This window comes from Danio rerio, chromosome 21 (genome assembly GCF_049306965.1).
Source record: "Danio rerio strain Tuebingen ecotype United States chromosome 21, GRCz12tu, whole genome shotgun sequence".
Classification (NCBI taxonomy): domain Eukaryota; kingdom Metazoa; phylum Chordata; class Actinopteri; order Cypriniformes; family Danionidae; genus Danio; species Danio rerio.
The window spans coordinates 30,330,095-30,344,197 of record NC_133196.1 but is presented as its reverse complement, the minus strand read 5'-3'; the positions used below and the strand labels follow the sequence as shown (position 1 = coordinate 30,344,197).

The 14,103-nt window shown below is 36.7% G+C and overlaps 1 protein-coding gene across 2 annotated transcripts; it reads right to left on the bottom strand.

The window, feature by feature from the left end:
- Positions 1–1,345: 1,345 nt before the first annotated feature.
- Positions 1,346–4,854, bottom strand: si:dkey-175m17.6. 2 transcript variants are annotated; one of them, XM_073935980.1, is made up of 3 exons: positions 4,832–4,854; positions 4,394–4,647; positions 1,346–3,765 (listed from the first exon to the last, which is right to left on the bottom strand). In XM_073935980.1, the coding sequence occupies exon 3, from the start codon at positions 3,760–3,762 to the stop codon at positions 2,437–2,439; it is 1,326 nt and encodes a 441-aa protein (XP_073792081.1). In that variant the 5' UTR covers positions 3,763–3,765; positions 4,394–4,647; positions 4,832–4,854; the 3' UTR covers positions 1,346–2,436. The 2 variants fall into 2 exon arrangements, with proteins under 2 accessions (XP_073792081.1, XP_005161436.2); XM_005161379.6 differs by lacking the exon at positions 4,832–4,854 and having other exon boundaries at positions 4,394–4,659.
- Positions 4,855–14,103: the final 9,249 nt, after the last annotated feature.

The window sequence follows — 14,103 nt, the reverse complement described above, 5'->3', positions numbered from 1 at the left end:
GTGTGCAAGAGTGTATGGGTGTTTCCCAGTACTAGGTTGCAGCTGGAAGGGCATCCGCTGTGTAAAACATATGCTAGATAAGTTGGCGGTTTATTGCACTATATGGCGACCTTTGATTAATATAGAGACTAAGCTGAAAAGAAAATGAATGAATAAATAAATGATATGAGCTGGAATAGTTGTTTTTTTTTGCCTATAGTCTACTGTTTCTGATTTAAAACAAGTTTTAAACAGATTCCTAATTGTTTTAGTTTTTTTAAATGATGCATGATAATACATTTGTATTTTAAAATGTTTTCAAGTTTCTTTGTTCCAATCTCATTACATTATTTTTGAAACTGTAATAACTAGTTTAAATGCACATTTGTAAATAAACACTTAATTATGTAATTATAATGTAATTACTTATTTAAAAAGTCCCTATCAACAAAAAAGTAGTTCAGAAATAAATGGATTTTTTTCACACCAATGTATTTATTTATTTATTTTTTATTACAAATAATTGCATGTGGCCTCGTGGAATAGTAAAGTATGTAAGAAATAGCAGGGAATGTAATATTGCATGTGCCATAAACAAAATCTCCAATGTTAAAATTGGTAACTTTTTACAATTTTTAACTGTTTTCTCATCGTGAACCGAGGTAGTAAACACAGTTGCAATTTGTATGTAGCAAACATCAAATAGGTTATTGTTGTTAGTATAATAAGGATTATACAGACACATTATAAATATATATAAAATTGTGCCAATTGTTTGCATTGATTAAAAAAGAAATCAGGGCAACACGGTCGCCTCACAGCAAGAAGGTTGCTGGTTTGAGTCCAGGTGTCCTGATATTTTATCCTACTCATCAGATTATGCTACCAACACTGTACTTCGAATGGTTCTGAGTTTGGGGTTAGGGATTAGCTAGGGTACGGCAATATTACAGCTTCATATCACACTCCACATTAAAACTTACACTGGTAGCAAAATCTGATGGGTAGCATGTTGCAACAAAATGTGCTACCTACTTTTTGAATGGGAGGTAGGACAATCTGTAAGGTATAGAAAAAATCGTCAGAATACCGACTGGGTCAGTTGTCATTTCAGTGTGGAGTTTGCATGCTCTATCCGTGTTTGCGTGGGTTTCCTCAGTTTTCCCAAAGACAGCTCCCAAAGACATGCGCTATAGGTCAATTGAGTATACTAAATTTGCCGTAGTGTATGAATGTGTGTGAATTAGTGGATATCGATAATTTGGTAGTTAATTTCGCTGTGGTGACCCCTGATGAATAAAGGACCAAGCCGAAGGAAAATGAATGAATGAATGAATGAATAAAAAAAGAAATTAGTGGAGGTTATCGACAATAACAGCTTTTATTCCAATATCTGACTGTACATAAATAAATAACAAATATATATGATTCATTTGGCATGATTACAGACATATATTGGAGAATGAAGATCACATTTTAATCAAACATGAAAATGAACATTCCACTAGTCATTTTAAACATACAGTACCATACACTGACAGAGTCATTCAAGGAAAATGCAGCTTATAATAAGTAAAAAAAACATGATCAACATTTGATGTCATAAAATTGCTCTTAACAATTAAATTTCATAAAACAGATAAATGTATAAAGATATAAAAAATAAAACAATTACATAAATTCTAGCGATCAAACAAATCATGCATTGTTCATTATTGTTTTCCATTATTCCCCATTATTGTTTTATTGTTGCAATTCAGATTATGCCATCAACAACACCAGGCTATAAATAGGCCCACAAGGCCTAAACCAGATGATAATGCCAATAGGGTTTTCAGGCATCCGTTTTTTTCAGAGAAGCACCTGAAAAACATATCTCCAGCTTTTTGGCAGTTCTTTCACAACAGTAAAAAGAGAACATATGTGCCAATGAAATGGAACAGTAAATACATATAGATCCCAAGTATGCAAATAATATGTCTAATAAAAATAAACACAACAAACTTAATAATAACGTTTTGTTAAACATCAACCAGTAACATAGCTTTTAAATACAATGTGGAATTATGTTAATGACATATTGTATCACTCCATTAGTGTTTGGTTTACAAACCTTTACATTTACAAAAAAAAGCTCTGGTTTACTATACATTCATCCGTGAGCATATTGTCATTGAACAAATGCTGTTCCACCAACAACAGACTTGTGTGAAGTTACCAATGTTATAAACATCATGATTACTTTAAGCTTGCCATTCTAATTTGATCTTATTAAAATGACGACTGCACACACAGCCCTGAGCACATCACAAATAAAACTGGGCCTTTTATGCAAATGAACATGCCCAATTGGCATGAAAATACCTTGTGGTAAAAATTAAAATAACATTGAACTCCATGTCCCCTCAGTATCATTTACCTTCATTTGAATTCTTGAACAAGCAGACATGCTTTACGCTAGCACTCATGAGGGGGAACCTGGAGTTCCTTCCAAAGCGTTAACATTTCTTTTGGTGTGCGTCTATGCACGAGGAGAACATTATGATATGCACACGGCTTATCTCGCACATCCTCCGGAAGGTCAAAGGTGAGGAAACCTGAATGATGAGTTGGGGGAACCCCAAGTCTATGAAGGCACATTCCCAGGAAAACATCATCAATAGGAAACAAGCTGACCCAACGAGAAACCTCCTGCAGACGCATGGCCAAAGCACCACTATATACCACACCTCCACCTCCTGGGTATGTCGGATATGTTCCCTTATAGAAACTTTCAGGTATGTAATATTTAGTATTGGGCTGCCTATTAGGCCAGGCATTAGCAATAACATCCCCCACAACAAAATCAACCAGGCCTTTTGTTTTATTCCCACGTGTCTTTTCTACTCTAATCTGGTCTAGGTAATCCAGCAGAGCCTTAGTCCTAACAAAAACATCATCATCTCCTTTGAAAATAAAGTGAACCTGAGGACAGTGCTTTGAAAGCCAGTTCCAAAAGAGGACATCCTTCAGGGTAAGGTTAAAGAACGAGTCTTTGAAATCCCAGAGGAGGATGTCCTTGTGGGTGCTGCTCTCTAACTTCAACAGGGCATTTAAATCAGGATGAGGCCCTGTCTCAGTGTCCTGCCTTGCAAGCAGGAAGACGGTGCGTACAAGCCACCCTCGTCCTCCACCACCCTCTTGAATAGGACCACTCTTCCCCCACGTCTCTCGGATGGCTTGCCTGTTTTCAAAGTTCCCTATTTGTGACTTAATCGCCATCAGAAGAAATGGTGTTTCAGAGTCCTGTCCTGCACACAGGTCAGGTTGGTCCACAAGGATAGCATAATGCCTGCAGTGCATGGACAGGACAAAATCCTTCATTTGATTAGGAAGGGTGTTAAAGTCAGGTAGGTGAGATGCCCAAGCCTTGTCTTGTTCACAGGCATGGGATTTTATCATCTCCTGGGGTTGATCTGCATCAAGACTTTGACTTGTGGACCTTGTGCTGTTTCCTCTCAAAATGGGGTTGTGTTCCCTGTCCCAAATGTGCTGGAGGCGGTTCCATAGTGCCCCATCCTCTAGTCTGAGATTCCAGAAGGGGCGGACCGGATGGGATGCAAGAGCCCCTGAGTTTGCAGAGGCTCCGGTGGCAATGAAATGAAGGGGCAGCTGTGGTACAGGAGGGGAGTAGGAGACAGCTACAAATACAGACACCATGATGTACACCAACAGGTGACTTACCATCACACAAGGCAAGAGACACAGACATAGCAGCTTTCCATTGCACCTGGAACGTGCCATGGACTAGAAGAGAATCAAAGACATTGAGGAGAATAGTAAATTATTATAAGTAAATTAATTTTAAGAAGTACCATACATTTCTCAGAAATGTCAGAAATGACAAGCTGTTTTTGTTAAAGTTAAATACTGTGACTTCTGCCACTAGGAGTAAATCTCTGAAGAAGTCAGTCTCCATGGTTTTGCCTCTTGAGACTCGTTATGTGAGCCTGACTGGGTAACGTCTACAGCATCCTACCACCCATGATATTTACATCATGTACTTTAAGACCACAACATTTACTCTGCTTATGGAAACACCTTATTTATAGCACAATTTCATCTATTTTCCATCGGACAAACAAAGTACACTAATCTGGAAAGGAGGAAATATTCAGTTTTTAGGAAAAAATATTTTCTACAGAGAGAACTATTTTCTAGAATTCAAGATTACATAATTTTTCAGACATACTACGAGCTATAACTCAGATATGAATTGAATGCAATTATTGGATACATATTAAATAATAAACAAGATAAAGTACATTTTTTAAAATCACACTCATTTTTTAAGTGACGTGTAAAGTATACTGTAAAATGATTTTAAGATAATCTTATGTTATAAATTATTCTGTAGAGAAATTGTTCACAATACCTTCAGATTAGAGGTTCAGCTTCTCTGATTTGAACAAATTCCTGTTGCTTATCTGGAATTTTCTTTCCACATAGTTCCTTTCTTCACAAGTCCAAACAGGTCCCTGGTGTTGTTTCATGATGGTTGCGGTGCTTTCCAGAAATGTGTAAGTATTAATTTCTCAATTTCTTGCATCATGTTCTGGTTCGGTCAGTGAAGTGTTGATATTAAACCATAGAGTAGATTGCCTCTCAACTTCATCACAGGTGCAGATACTAAATGGAAATATTTGCATGCCACAGGTGATTTGAAGAAGCACATAAGCCCCACCTACCTACATTACACATCAAGCCCTTTTGAATAATCTCTGTTTTACACCCACAAGCCTCCTTATATTTGTATAAAACGCAAATTGAGATTATATATCAGTTTCTACTGCACTGTTGTTTCTATACTTACCAGTGTTGCTGGGGAACATCTCTAGAGATTCAGTGAAACATGCTTTGAATCACAAAAAGTGAATCACATTTACAGTCTTTCTGATTCTCAGACTTACTGATATTTCGATCCAGGGAGGCAGGCATGGAGTTCTATAATATGCTGATAAGGTTCTGGGTTCAAATTCCAGATGAGCTCATAGATTTTGTTATGAACTCTGGAATAACTCAAATCAGAAACTGTGGGCTCATCAAGGATTTGAATCTTATTTTAATCTGAATGGCATTTCAGTCCTGAAATGCCAATCAGCCAATGAAATTTGAGCTAGCATCAGCTACATGTTAGCTAGTACTGCTGGGCAACATTCTTGATGACCCCAGAGGGATTTAGTGAGACATGTTTGAATCACAAAAAGGGAATCACATTTACAGTTTTTCTGATTCTCAGACCTACTGATATTTCGATCCAGGGAGGCAGGCTAGGGTGATGTATTCCTTAAGAAAAATAAGCATCTGTACTTTGTTGTTATCTTTGTGTTGTAGAGACTGATTTGGGTAAGCCCCCAATTTCTGTTATTGAAAATACCAGCTAACATGTAGCTCATGCTAACTAAAAAAATTATTGCCATGGCATGGACTGCTACAATATGTCAATAAGGTTCTGGGTACAAATCCCAAATAAGCTCATAGATTCTGTTATGAACGCTGGTGTAACTCAAATCAGAAACTGGGGGCTCGTCCGGGATTTAAATCTAATTGGCATATGATATGTTAGCACTCCTGAAATGCATTCAGCCAATAAAATTTTAACTAGCATCAGCTATATATTAGGTATTATTGCTGGGCAACCTTGATGACAACAGAGGGATTTAGTGAAACATGCTTTGAATCATGAAAAGTGAATCACATTTAGAGTCTTTCTGATACTCAGATTTACTGACATTTCAATCCAGGTAAGCAGGCTAGGTTTATGTGTTCCTTATGAAAAATAAGCATCTGTTGTTTGCTTTTACCTCTATGTGGTAGAGAGTAATTTGGGTAAGCCCCCAAATTCTGAAATTACCAGCTAACATGTAGCTCATGCTTTATCGATAAAGTTCTGGGTTCAAATCCCGGATGAGCCCATGGATTCTGTTTTGAACTCAGGGCAGGGCCGGAGTGGGACTCATTTTCAGCCCTGGAGTTTCAAGCCAGACCGGTCCACCTCAGTTCACGACTGATTCCAATTCAGTTACTAATGGCACTATCACGTCTTTTTCAAGAAAACTGCTGCTTTAGAAATTCAAATGTTTAACAGCCCTAACAGTATTTTATGTCTTAACGATAAAATCGAGAAAAAAAAAAAAAAAAGATTTCTCTTGGCAGATTCGATCACAGGGCAGCCACATTGAAATGCAATGTGCTTACCACTGGACCACATTGGCGCTATTGCAGGCAGAGTAAAAAATAACTTATGACTTGCGACCCTCAAGACACAGCACTTTTTTTTGATGGCTCAATCTTTTTCTCCTATTTTTAGATTTCTGATCAAGTTATGTCAGATTTATTAATGTAGTGAATCATTTGATTTTCATTGAGCAGGTGTATTATTCATTTTATTCGAATTCTTATATTCACTAAGGTGCCGCTGTTTGGGGTCGATGGTTACATTACATCATCATCATTAACGTTAATTAACCTGCAGGCTGCATTTTTCTCACAGGGCTGCGAGAAAATAAATAAAAAGAGCGGCACTGCAGCAAAATAATGATTAAAAAGAGTAGAGCTATGGTCAAATAAATAAATAGAAGAAAAAAGTGTGACTGCTGAGAGTGCAAGCAGCTAGGGACACCGGCCCTCGTGGCCAAAAAACAGACCGGCCCACCGGGAATTCTCCCGGTCCTCCCGATTAGCCAATCCGGGCCTGACTCAGGGTTACTCAAATCATAAACTGGAGGCTTGTCCGGGATTTGAAGATGCGCCCTGGGCGGTCCCCCACGTTGTCCATTCATAAATCCGCCACTGATGGTAGAACTCTTGAAATACCATTGGCCAATAAAGTTTGAGCTAGCATCAGCTACATGTTAGCTAGTATTGCTGGGCAACAGTCTTGATGACCCCAGAGGGATTGCCTGAACCCAGGCAGGCTGGGTTTATTTATTCCTTTTGAAAAGTAAGTCTTGGGTTCAAATCCTGGATGAGCCAATATATTTTGTTATGAATTTTGGTGTAACTCAAATCAGAAACTAGGGGCTTGTTTGGGATTTGAATTTTATTGGCAGATGGTAACACTCCTGAAATGCCATTCAGCCAATAAACTTAGAGCTAGCATCAGCTACGTGTTAGCTAGTATTGCTGGGCAACATTCTTGATGATTCCTGAGGAATTTAGTGAAACATGGTGATTTACAGTCTTAAAGTTAATTTGTTTCCTCTCTGGTGGAGACACATCTGGATGAGCCCAAAATTCATTTCGAACTCCCGAGGTACAGTAAGACATAACAGAGGCCATTTGTCCAGGATTTGAGCCCAGGACAAAATATATACACCAATATATCACAATTTCTGGAGTGCTGTTCAGCCAATCAAATTTGAGCTAGCCAGAGTTGTATAGGCGTCTATGTCTCATTAGAACAGAGAACTTCTAGCAAAATCAAAGGCACTTATCACTTTACAGTCATGCCCTGAAGAGCAGGCAGCACAATTGAGTCATCAAGTTTCACCAATATTACAGGGGATTTTGGGGACATGGATCAGCAGCGTTGCCTTGAGCATTCTTATTCTGGCCTCTTGCACGTGCACACAAATCCACACACGCTCAGAAAGCTTTTGCCCCAGTTTCTCTCTTCGTCCCTTTCAGGCACACCACCATTTTAGCTTTGTTCTATCATTCTGACTTTAATGCTGAAGTGGCCTGTAAGTAGGCGGACACAAGAGGCATACTTCCCCCAGCTTTTCTCTCTGACACTGAGTAGATTAGACTGCATCGAGTATGCTGCCAGAAACCACTGGATAGTCTGGAGCGGCCTCTCTCAGAGAAAGCAGCACTCACTAGGTTTCACTTTGATATGATAGGTGTCCTGTATTAGACCATGCTGACTATTGATCCAAGCCCTCGGGCTGCCAAATCACAGCGCAGTCGCACAACAGTACAGCTAGCCATTATGTAACTGGTGGACTGCATTGCTGATGTGTCAATGGTAATCTGACAGCTCATTGACTATACTGTAACAACCAATAATTTCCAAACCAACATCTCTGATTCTGAATGAACTGGTCCTGGTTAGGGTGGGCTTATGGGAGAGCTAGATTAATGCAAGAAGATTTTGTTGGGTAACTTGTCACGGGCCATTTGAAAAGAGACACTAAACACTGCTTATTTGTTGTAAAAAAATTTATTTCAACAAATTATTTTAGCTTTGCGAGAACATCATATTGATGAACAGCTGTATTACAAGCCAATTTTCTAAATCCTTTTAAAGAGGTAAGATTTTCTCGTAGTCATTACTGGCAAGGATCAGCCTTACATCGTTTTTGCTTCACAACAGTATCACAGTCTCTCACAGTTAAGTTTTAAAGAGGAAAACAGATGAAGCCCCATCATTTGTCAGTGATAAAAACCAAAGTACACACAAGTATATGGTCAAACTAGCACAGGCTGCTGTGTCCATCTTCTCTCAGAAGCAGCGTGGGTACTGAACTCTCACAGGGGAGAACGGCTGAGTCAGTAGAAAGGGAAAAGAAGACTGAAAGTTCAGTTTGGAGCAACATGCATTCAAAGTACAACCCTTGAGGGAACGCTATAAACCTCTATGCAAAAAGTCACTGATAGAATTGCCATGATTAAAACAAAACAAACCAACATATGAAAATATAACATCTTCAATGGGCAGTTTAGCAGTTTAGTGGGTACGAAAATCTGCAGGTAAAGTGTAAAGTTACAGCAACAGAGTATGACAACATCATATCGCCCAAAAACAAGGTAAGACACTGATAACTGAGCAGTTTAAACATGTTTTATAATGGAGGGCACTTCTTTTTGTCAATATTAAGATGCCAACCTTCTAAGCCAACCTTCGTTTGGGTATTTGGCACAAAAATGAGAATAATAATAGCCATAATTATAATCATAAAAAAAGAACAAGCATTACATACATGAATAAAGTCACAGAAAGAATCAATTCACAAATTTACAACAAATTTTACACAAAACTTTACATTTAGTTCATTTCTATGTGCAAACCATATACTGTATATAAGATTATTCAACACAGGAAGTACTACAGGTCATATATAGTATCCAGTTTTGACACTTTGCACACGTTTTATAAACAAACTCAGCTTTCATACACTGAGATTCTCAAGATGTGGACAGCCAACAGCAAACATCGCCTGCCTATGATGTCCAGTGCTATTCATTCAGTGTTGCCAGGTGATTCTGGTAGGCTTATGCAGTATTTACTTCTACAGTGAAAGGTATGATTGAAAGTACAAAGAGGTAAATTTCCCTACAATGTCTGGAAGAGCAAATCCAGGGTAAAGAAGGCATACAGCAGTGGCTCATGGCATCGACAAATGCAAGCTCAAGGCGAAGCTTGAGGAGTGCCAATGGATAACGAACAGGCCTGAGGTTGGGTTTCTTGATAGAAATGCTAGGAAAGTTCCAACTACGTTACGCTCAAATCTTCACATATCTAGAACACGCACACTAATTCAATTGTCTTGTCCATACACACTTTTGAGCAAACAAATCTAATACACAGAACCAAACAATTACAAGACTTCCAAGTGCTTCGATTTCTTTCTGTTGATAGGTGCTACATTGACTCGGAAGACAATTATTGTACCAAAAGGCATCCCTGGCATTTCTTTTGTCTTAAAACACACTCTATATACATTTACTCATGCAAATAGGGGGAAGAAGTGGGCAACTGGCAGTTTTAGTGAAATGGTAAACAATAAAGTAGAAACAAATGGAAAAAGAAGGATGCCAAACATCGAAGGAGAGCATTTATAATATACACATAGCAATATTTCAAATCTTAAAATGGCATATTGTTAATCTAAATGCTAATCAGCAGCATCCATGTTTTAACAAGGTTTGTGCGACTCTCGTAGGTGAATTGAGAATGTGCTGAATTGGATTGGTTTCAAATTATTGTATCTAATAACGAGATTTGAATTGAGGTAGCGCATTTCAATTTAAGGTAGTATAATTAATTACAAGGTCACAAAAAAAACACTCGCTTTGAATGATATCATTCGATTGAATGGGACTTATTGGTGGTTATCAGCTGATAGATACTGGCCAGTGGGGGAGGTTAATGGTTTTTGGTTAATCATCTATACTAATAGAGAAGATTCAGATCTGTTTTTACATTACTGTGACGGTCGGGTTTAGGGTTGATAATATAAAAATTTAGGCTAAATAATATAAATAATTCTTGTTAACTTATGGCCACAGCCGTATGTGATCTATAGCTGATTAACCATGTGGATGGATGATAACAGCCTTCTGAGCCTGCCAGTAGGTGCAGAAGAATCTTACTTGCCCATATCTATCAGCTAATAACCACTGATAAGGCCCATTAAGTCGAGTAATACATTTAAATCAGCAGAAAAAAGACCATTCAAAAATTCTCAGTTTCTCTGCATTTATGATTTATAGATATATGTTTGTGTAAAACGTGTTTTTTGATTTATTCTGTGAACCACTGATGATAATTTCTTCCAAATGTAAATTCAAATGTTGTCATTTAGAGCTTTCATTGTCATCTGCATGAAGTGACAATTGCCATGTTTTCAGATATGTTTATATTTGTTATACAGTTTAAATGAAATCAATTCATCCCAAATCATTTGGTGGAATAAACATGACTTTCAATCACAACAAATTGAAAAATTTCTTATTCTGACCAATTTACATTTTCTGGAAAAGAAAATGCACCAAATGACAATATGTTTATGTAAAATTGGAGGACAATGTTATCAGATCTTTATGGACCCTATATATATATATATATATATATATATATATATATATATATATATATATATATATATATATATATATATATATATATATATACATATATATATATATATATATATATATATATATATATATATATATATATATATATATATATATACATGTTTTTATGTACTGTATATTATATCATCTTTGCATCAAATTACAAAAATGAATTATTGCTTATGCAAGGCATTTCTAATGCAGTGTCTATGGACAAGACAGTAAATTTGAGTGTGTTTTTTTCTTCTGGTTATTAATCTCACACTATTTTTTTTCCTCTTTCTGAAAGTCTTGATAACACTATTATAGATAGGCTGGGCGATTTGTCCTACAATCTTAATCTTAATTATTTTAACATTTTAATTCAATTATAATTAATGAACAATCTTTTTATTTATTTATTTATTTTGTGTTTTTGCCCTCATAGTTCACTGACAAGTTTTGTATACAGTACATATGCTCACATATTACAAGAGAGATATTTTTGAATGTAGGGTGCATTACTTGATATTAAAATAAATGAAGTCAACACACACTATCTACTATCTATGACTATTTATTGAACATCAATGTTGAACAACTGAAATTAAAACACCATTGCCTAAAACGTGGCTCCCTGCGCCCACTGTCGTTACCGCTACCAAACAACAAATCACAAAGTTTGCGATACGCGTTGTTGTGACATATAAGTAGGTTTTTTTGACTGGTACGCGGGTATGCGAAGGCTGCGCTGGACTGTTCATGCGCCCTTGGCAGAAGTATAATATCATAATTAATATAATAAGTATAAATCATAACATAATAAGTGTAATTCAGCCTTAAGAGAGTGGGGAGCTCCACACACAGTAGGGAAAGTAATTGAAAAAATTGTCCTGGAAAATTTAGATTGATTATAGGTTCTGAATGTTAATTTTGATTACTTTTCAATTAATTGCCCAGCCCTAATTGTGAAAATTATTTGTTGTACTCTCCCATTCACAATTTTATCCATCTATGTTGATTTCACTACTGGAAAACCACTGAAAAATGTAAAAAGGGTCCATAGAATAAAACCAATATTAACATTTTACTCAAACCCATATCTAATAAATCCAGAGAAAGTTTCCATTTTCAATTGTTCTTCAACAGATACATCTAATTTTGAAATAATCCCAATTTCACAAAAAAAAAAAAAAAAAAAAAAGTTTTTCAGGCAGCCCTTATCATAACTACAACTGGGCTGATCAGATAATAACAATGACAAACAATATTATACATATTAGCCATCAATTCGGCAAAATGCAGATTAGTTAGGAATCATTATGCCAGTGTGGTGTGAAAACACGTTATTTATACCAGGCCACGCAACTGTGTACAGTCTCTTTAAATTCCACTTCACACCATTTCAATTCAATACACTATGGCATGTGGCCAATTCAAATGCACTTACTTGCTTTTTAGATTAAGAATCGTCTGGTTTCTCATTGCTCTGTTGCCTCACTGAGCCCTATTTATTAGGTGTTGCTTACCTAATCGTTTCCTCTGGGTATAATCAAGCTACAGTGTCAGACAAAAACACTGTCAGCAGAGAGAGCGAATAAAACAGTCAGCGCATCACTGTGTGACAAATGCAAGCAGCGGCTGACCCTAAAATAACACAGCTACGGCACTGAGGTTGTTATACATAAAAGCCATATAGGATCAGACATATTTGAGAACATTTCTGTGATCTTGCGCCTATAAGAAGACACCTTCACGTGTCGTTACTGTTGGAAGGCTTGAACCAAAGCGTATGAAATGCAAAATAGTATACTTTGTCACACGCTGCTGGGCAGAGCAGATTAATGGAGACGCAGCAGCGGTGTGTGAAGGCCCGATGGCTCAGTGAGGCAGATAAGAGCTCCGAGACGGCAGACAAACTCCCCGCACGTCAAGACTGATGAGAGGAGGCTGAGAGGACCAAGGCTGAGAACTTGACAATATGCAGGAAGAAGAATGTTTCACAGTGAACTGCATGAGTCTTTTTCGCATAATAATGCATAGTCTCTTAGAGAACATCATGAAGCTACAGTATAGGAAAATGAAGGATCAAAATGGAGGAAGGGGCTCTGGTTTCCTTTTGTGGTACATAATACAAAACCAGACTGTTTGCCTACAGTCCTGAGAGCACTAAAATCTGATCATGGTCAAATTAGGCAGGATGTTTAAAAATAGCACAGGCATTACAGCTGATAAGGGTGCTCACTTTTCTTAAAGGGATAGCTAACCCAAAAATGACCTCATTGTTTACTCTTCTGTATGTGGTTTTAAACCTTTATGAGTCCCTTTAGATATTTATCAGAAGATATTTCGAATAATGCTGATTGACTTCCATAGTTTGGAATACTTTGAAAGTCAATGGGTTCTTCAAAATATGTTTTTTTTGTGTTCAACAAGTGAAAGGTGAACTGTAAAACCTGAATGTTATTAACTCAAAATTGTTTTAGCACTGAGTTTTGAACTCAGTGTTAAAGGCAATGAGTTAACTAAATACCTCACTATTTCAACTTAAATGGAGTAAGTTCACAGTACTCATATTAGTTTTGACCTCATTGTTTACTCTTTTGTATGTGGTTTTAAACCTTTATGAGTCCCTTTAGATATTTATCAGAAGATATTTCGAATAATGCTGATTGACTTCCATAGTTTGGAATACTTTGAAAGTCAATGGGTTCTTCAAAATATGTTTTTTTTTTGTGTTCAACAAGTGAAAGGTGAACTGTAAAACCTGAATGTTATTAACTCAAAATTGTTTTAGCACTGAGTTTTGAACTCAGTGTTAAAGGCAATGAGTTAACTAAATACCTCACTATTTTAACTTAAATGGAGTAAGTTCACAGTACTCATATTAGTTTTGACCTCATTGTTTACTCTTTTGTATGTGGTTTTAAACCTTTATGAGTCCCTTTAGATATTTATCAGAAGATATTTCGAATAATGCTGATTGACTTCCATAGTTTGGAATACTTTGAAAGTCAATGGGTTCTTCAAAATATGTTTTTTTTTGTGTTCAACAAGTGAAAGGTGAACTGTAAAACCTGAATGTTATTAACTCAAAATTGTTTTAGCACTGAGTTTTGAACTCAGTGTTAAAGGCAATGAGTTAACTAAATACCTCACTATTTCAACTTAAATGGAGTAAGTTCACAGTACTCATATTAGTTTTTTTTTTAACTCAAATGGTTTGTAGCAATCGGTTTCTTCAAACAGTTTTAGTTGCCTTAACTTGTTGGGTTTCACAGTTCTCACTTAGTTTGAGATCTT

Excerpts from the sequence above, each read along its gene's own strand:
- si:dkey-175m17.6 (XM_073935980.1), bottom strand. The coding sequence starts at position 3,762 with ATGGCACGTTCCAGGTGCAATGGAAAGCTGCTATGTCTGTGTCTCTTG.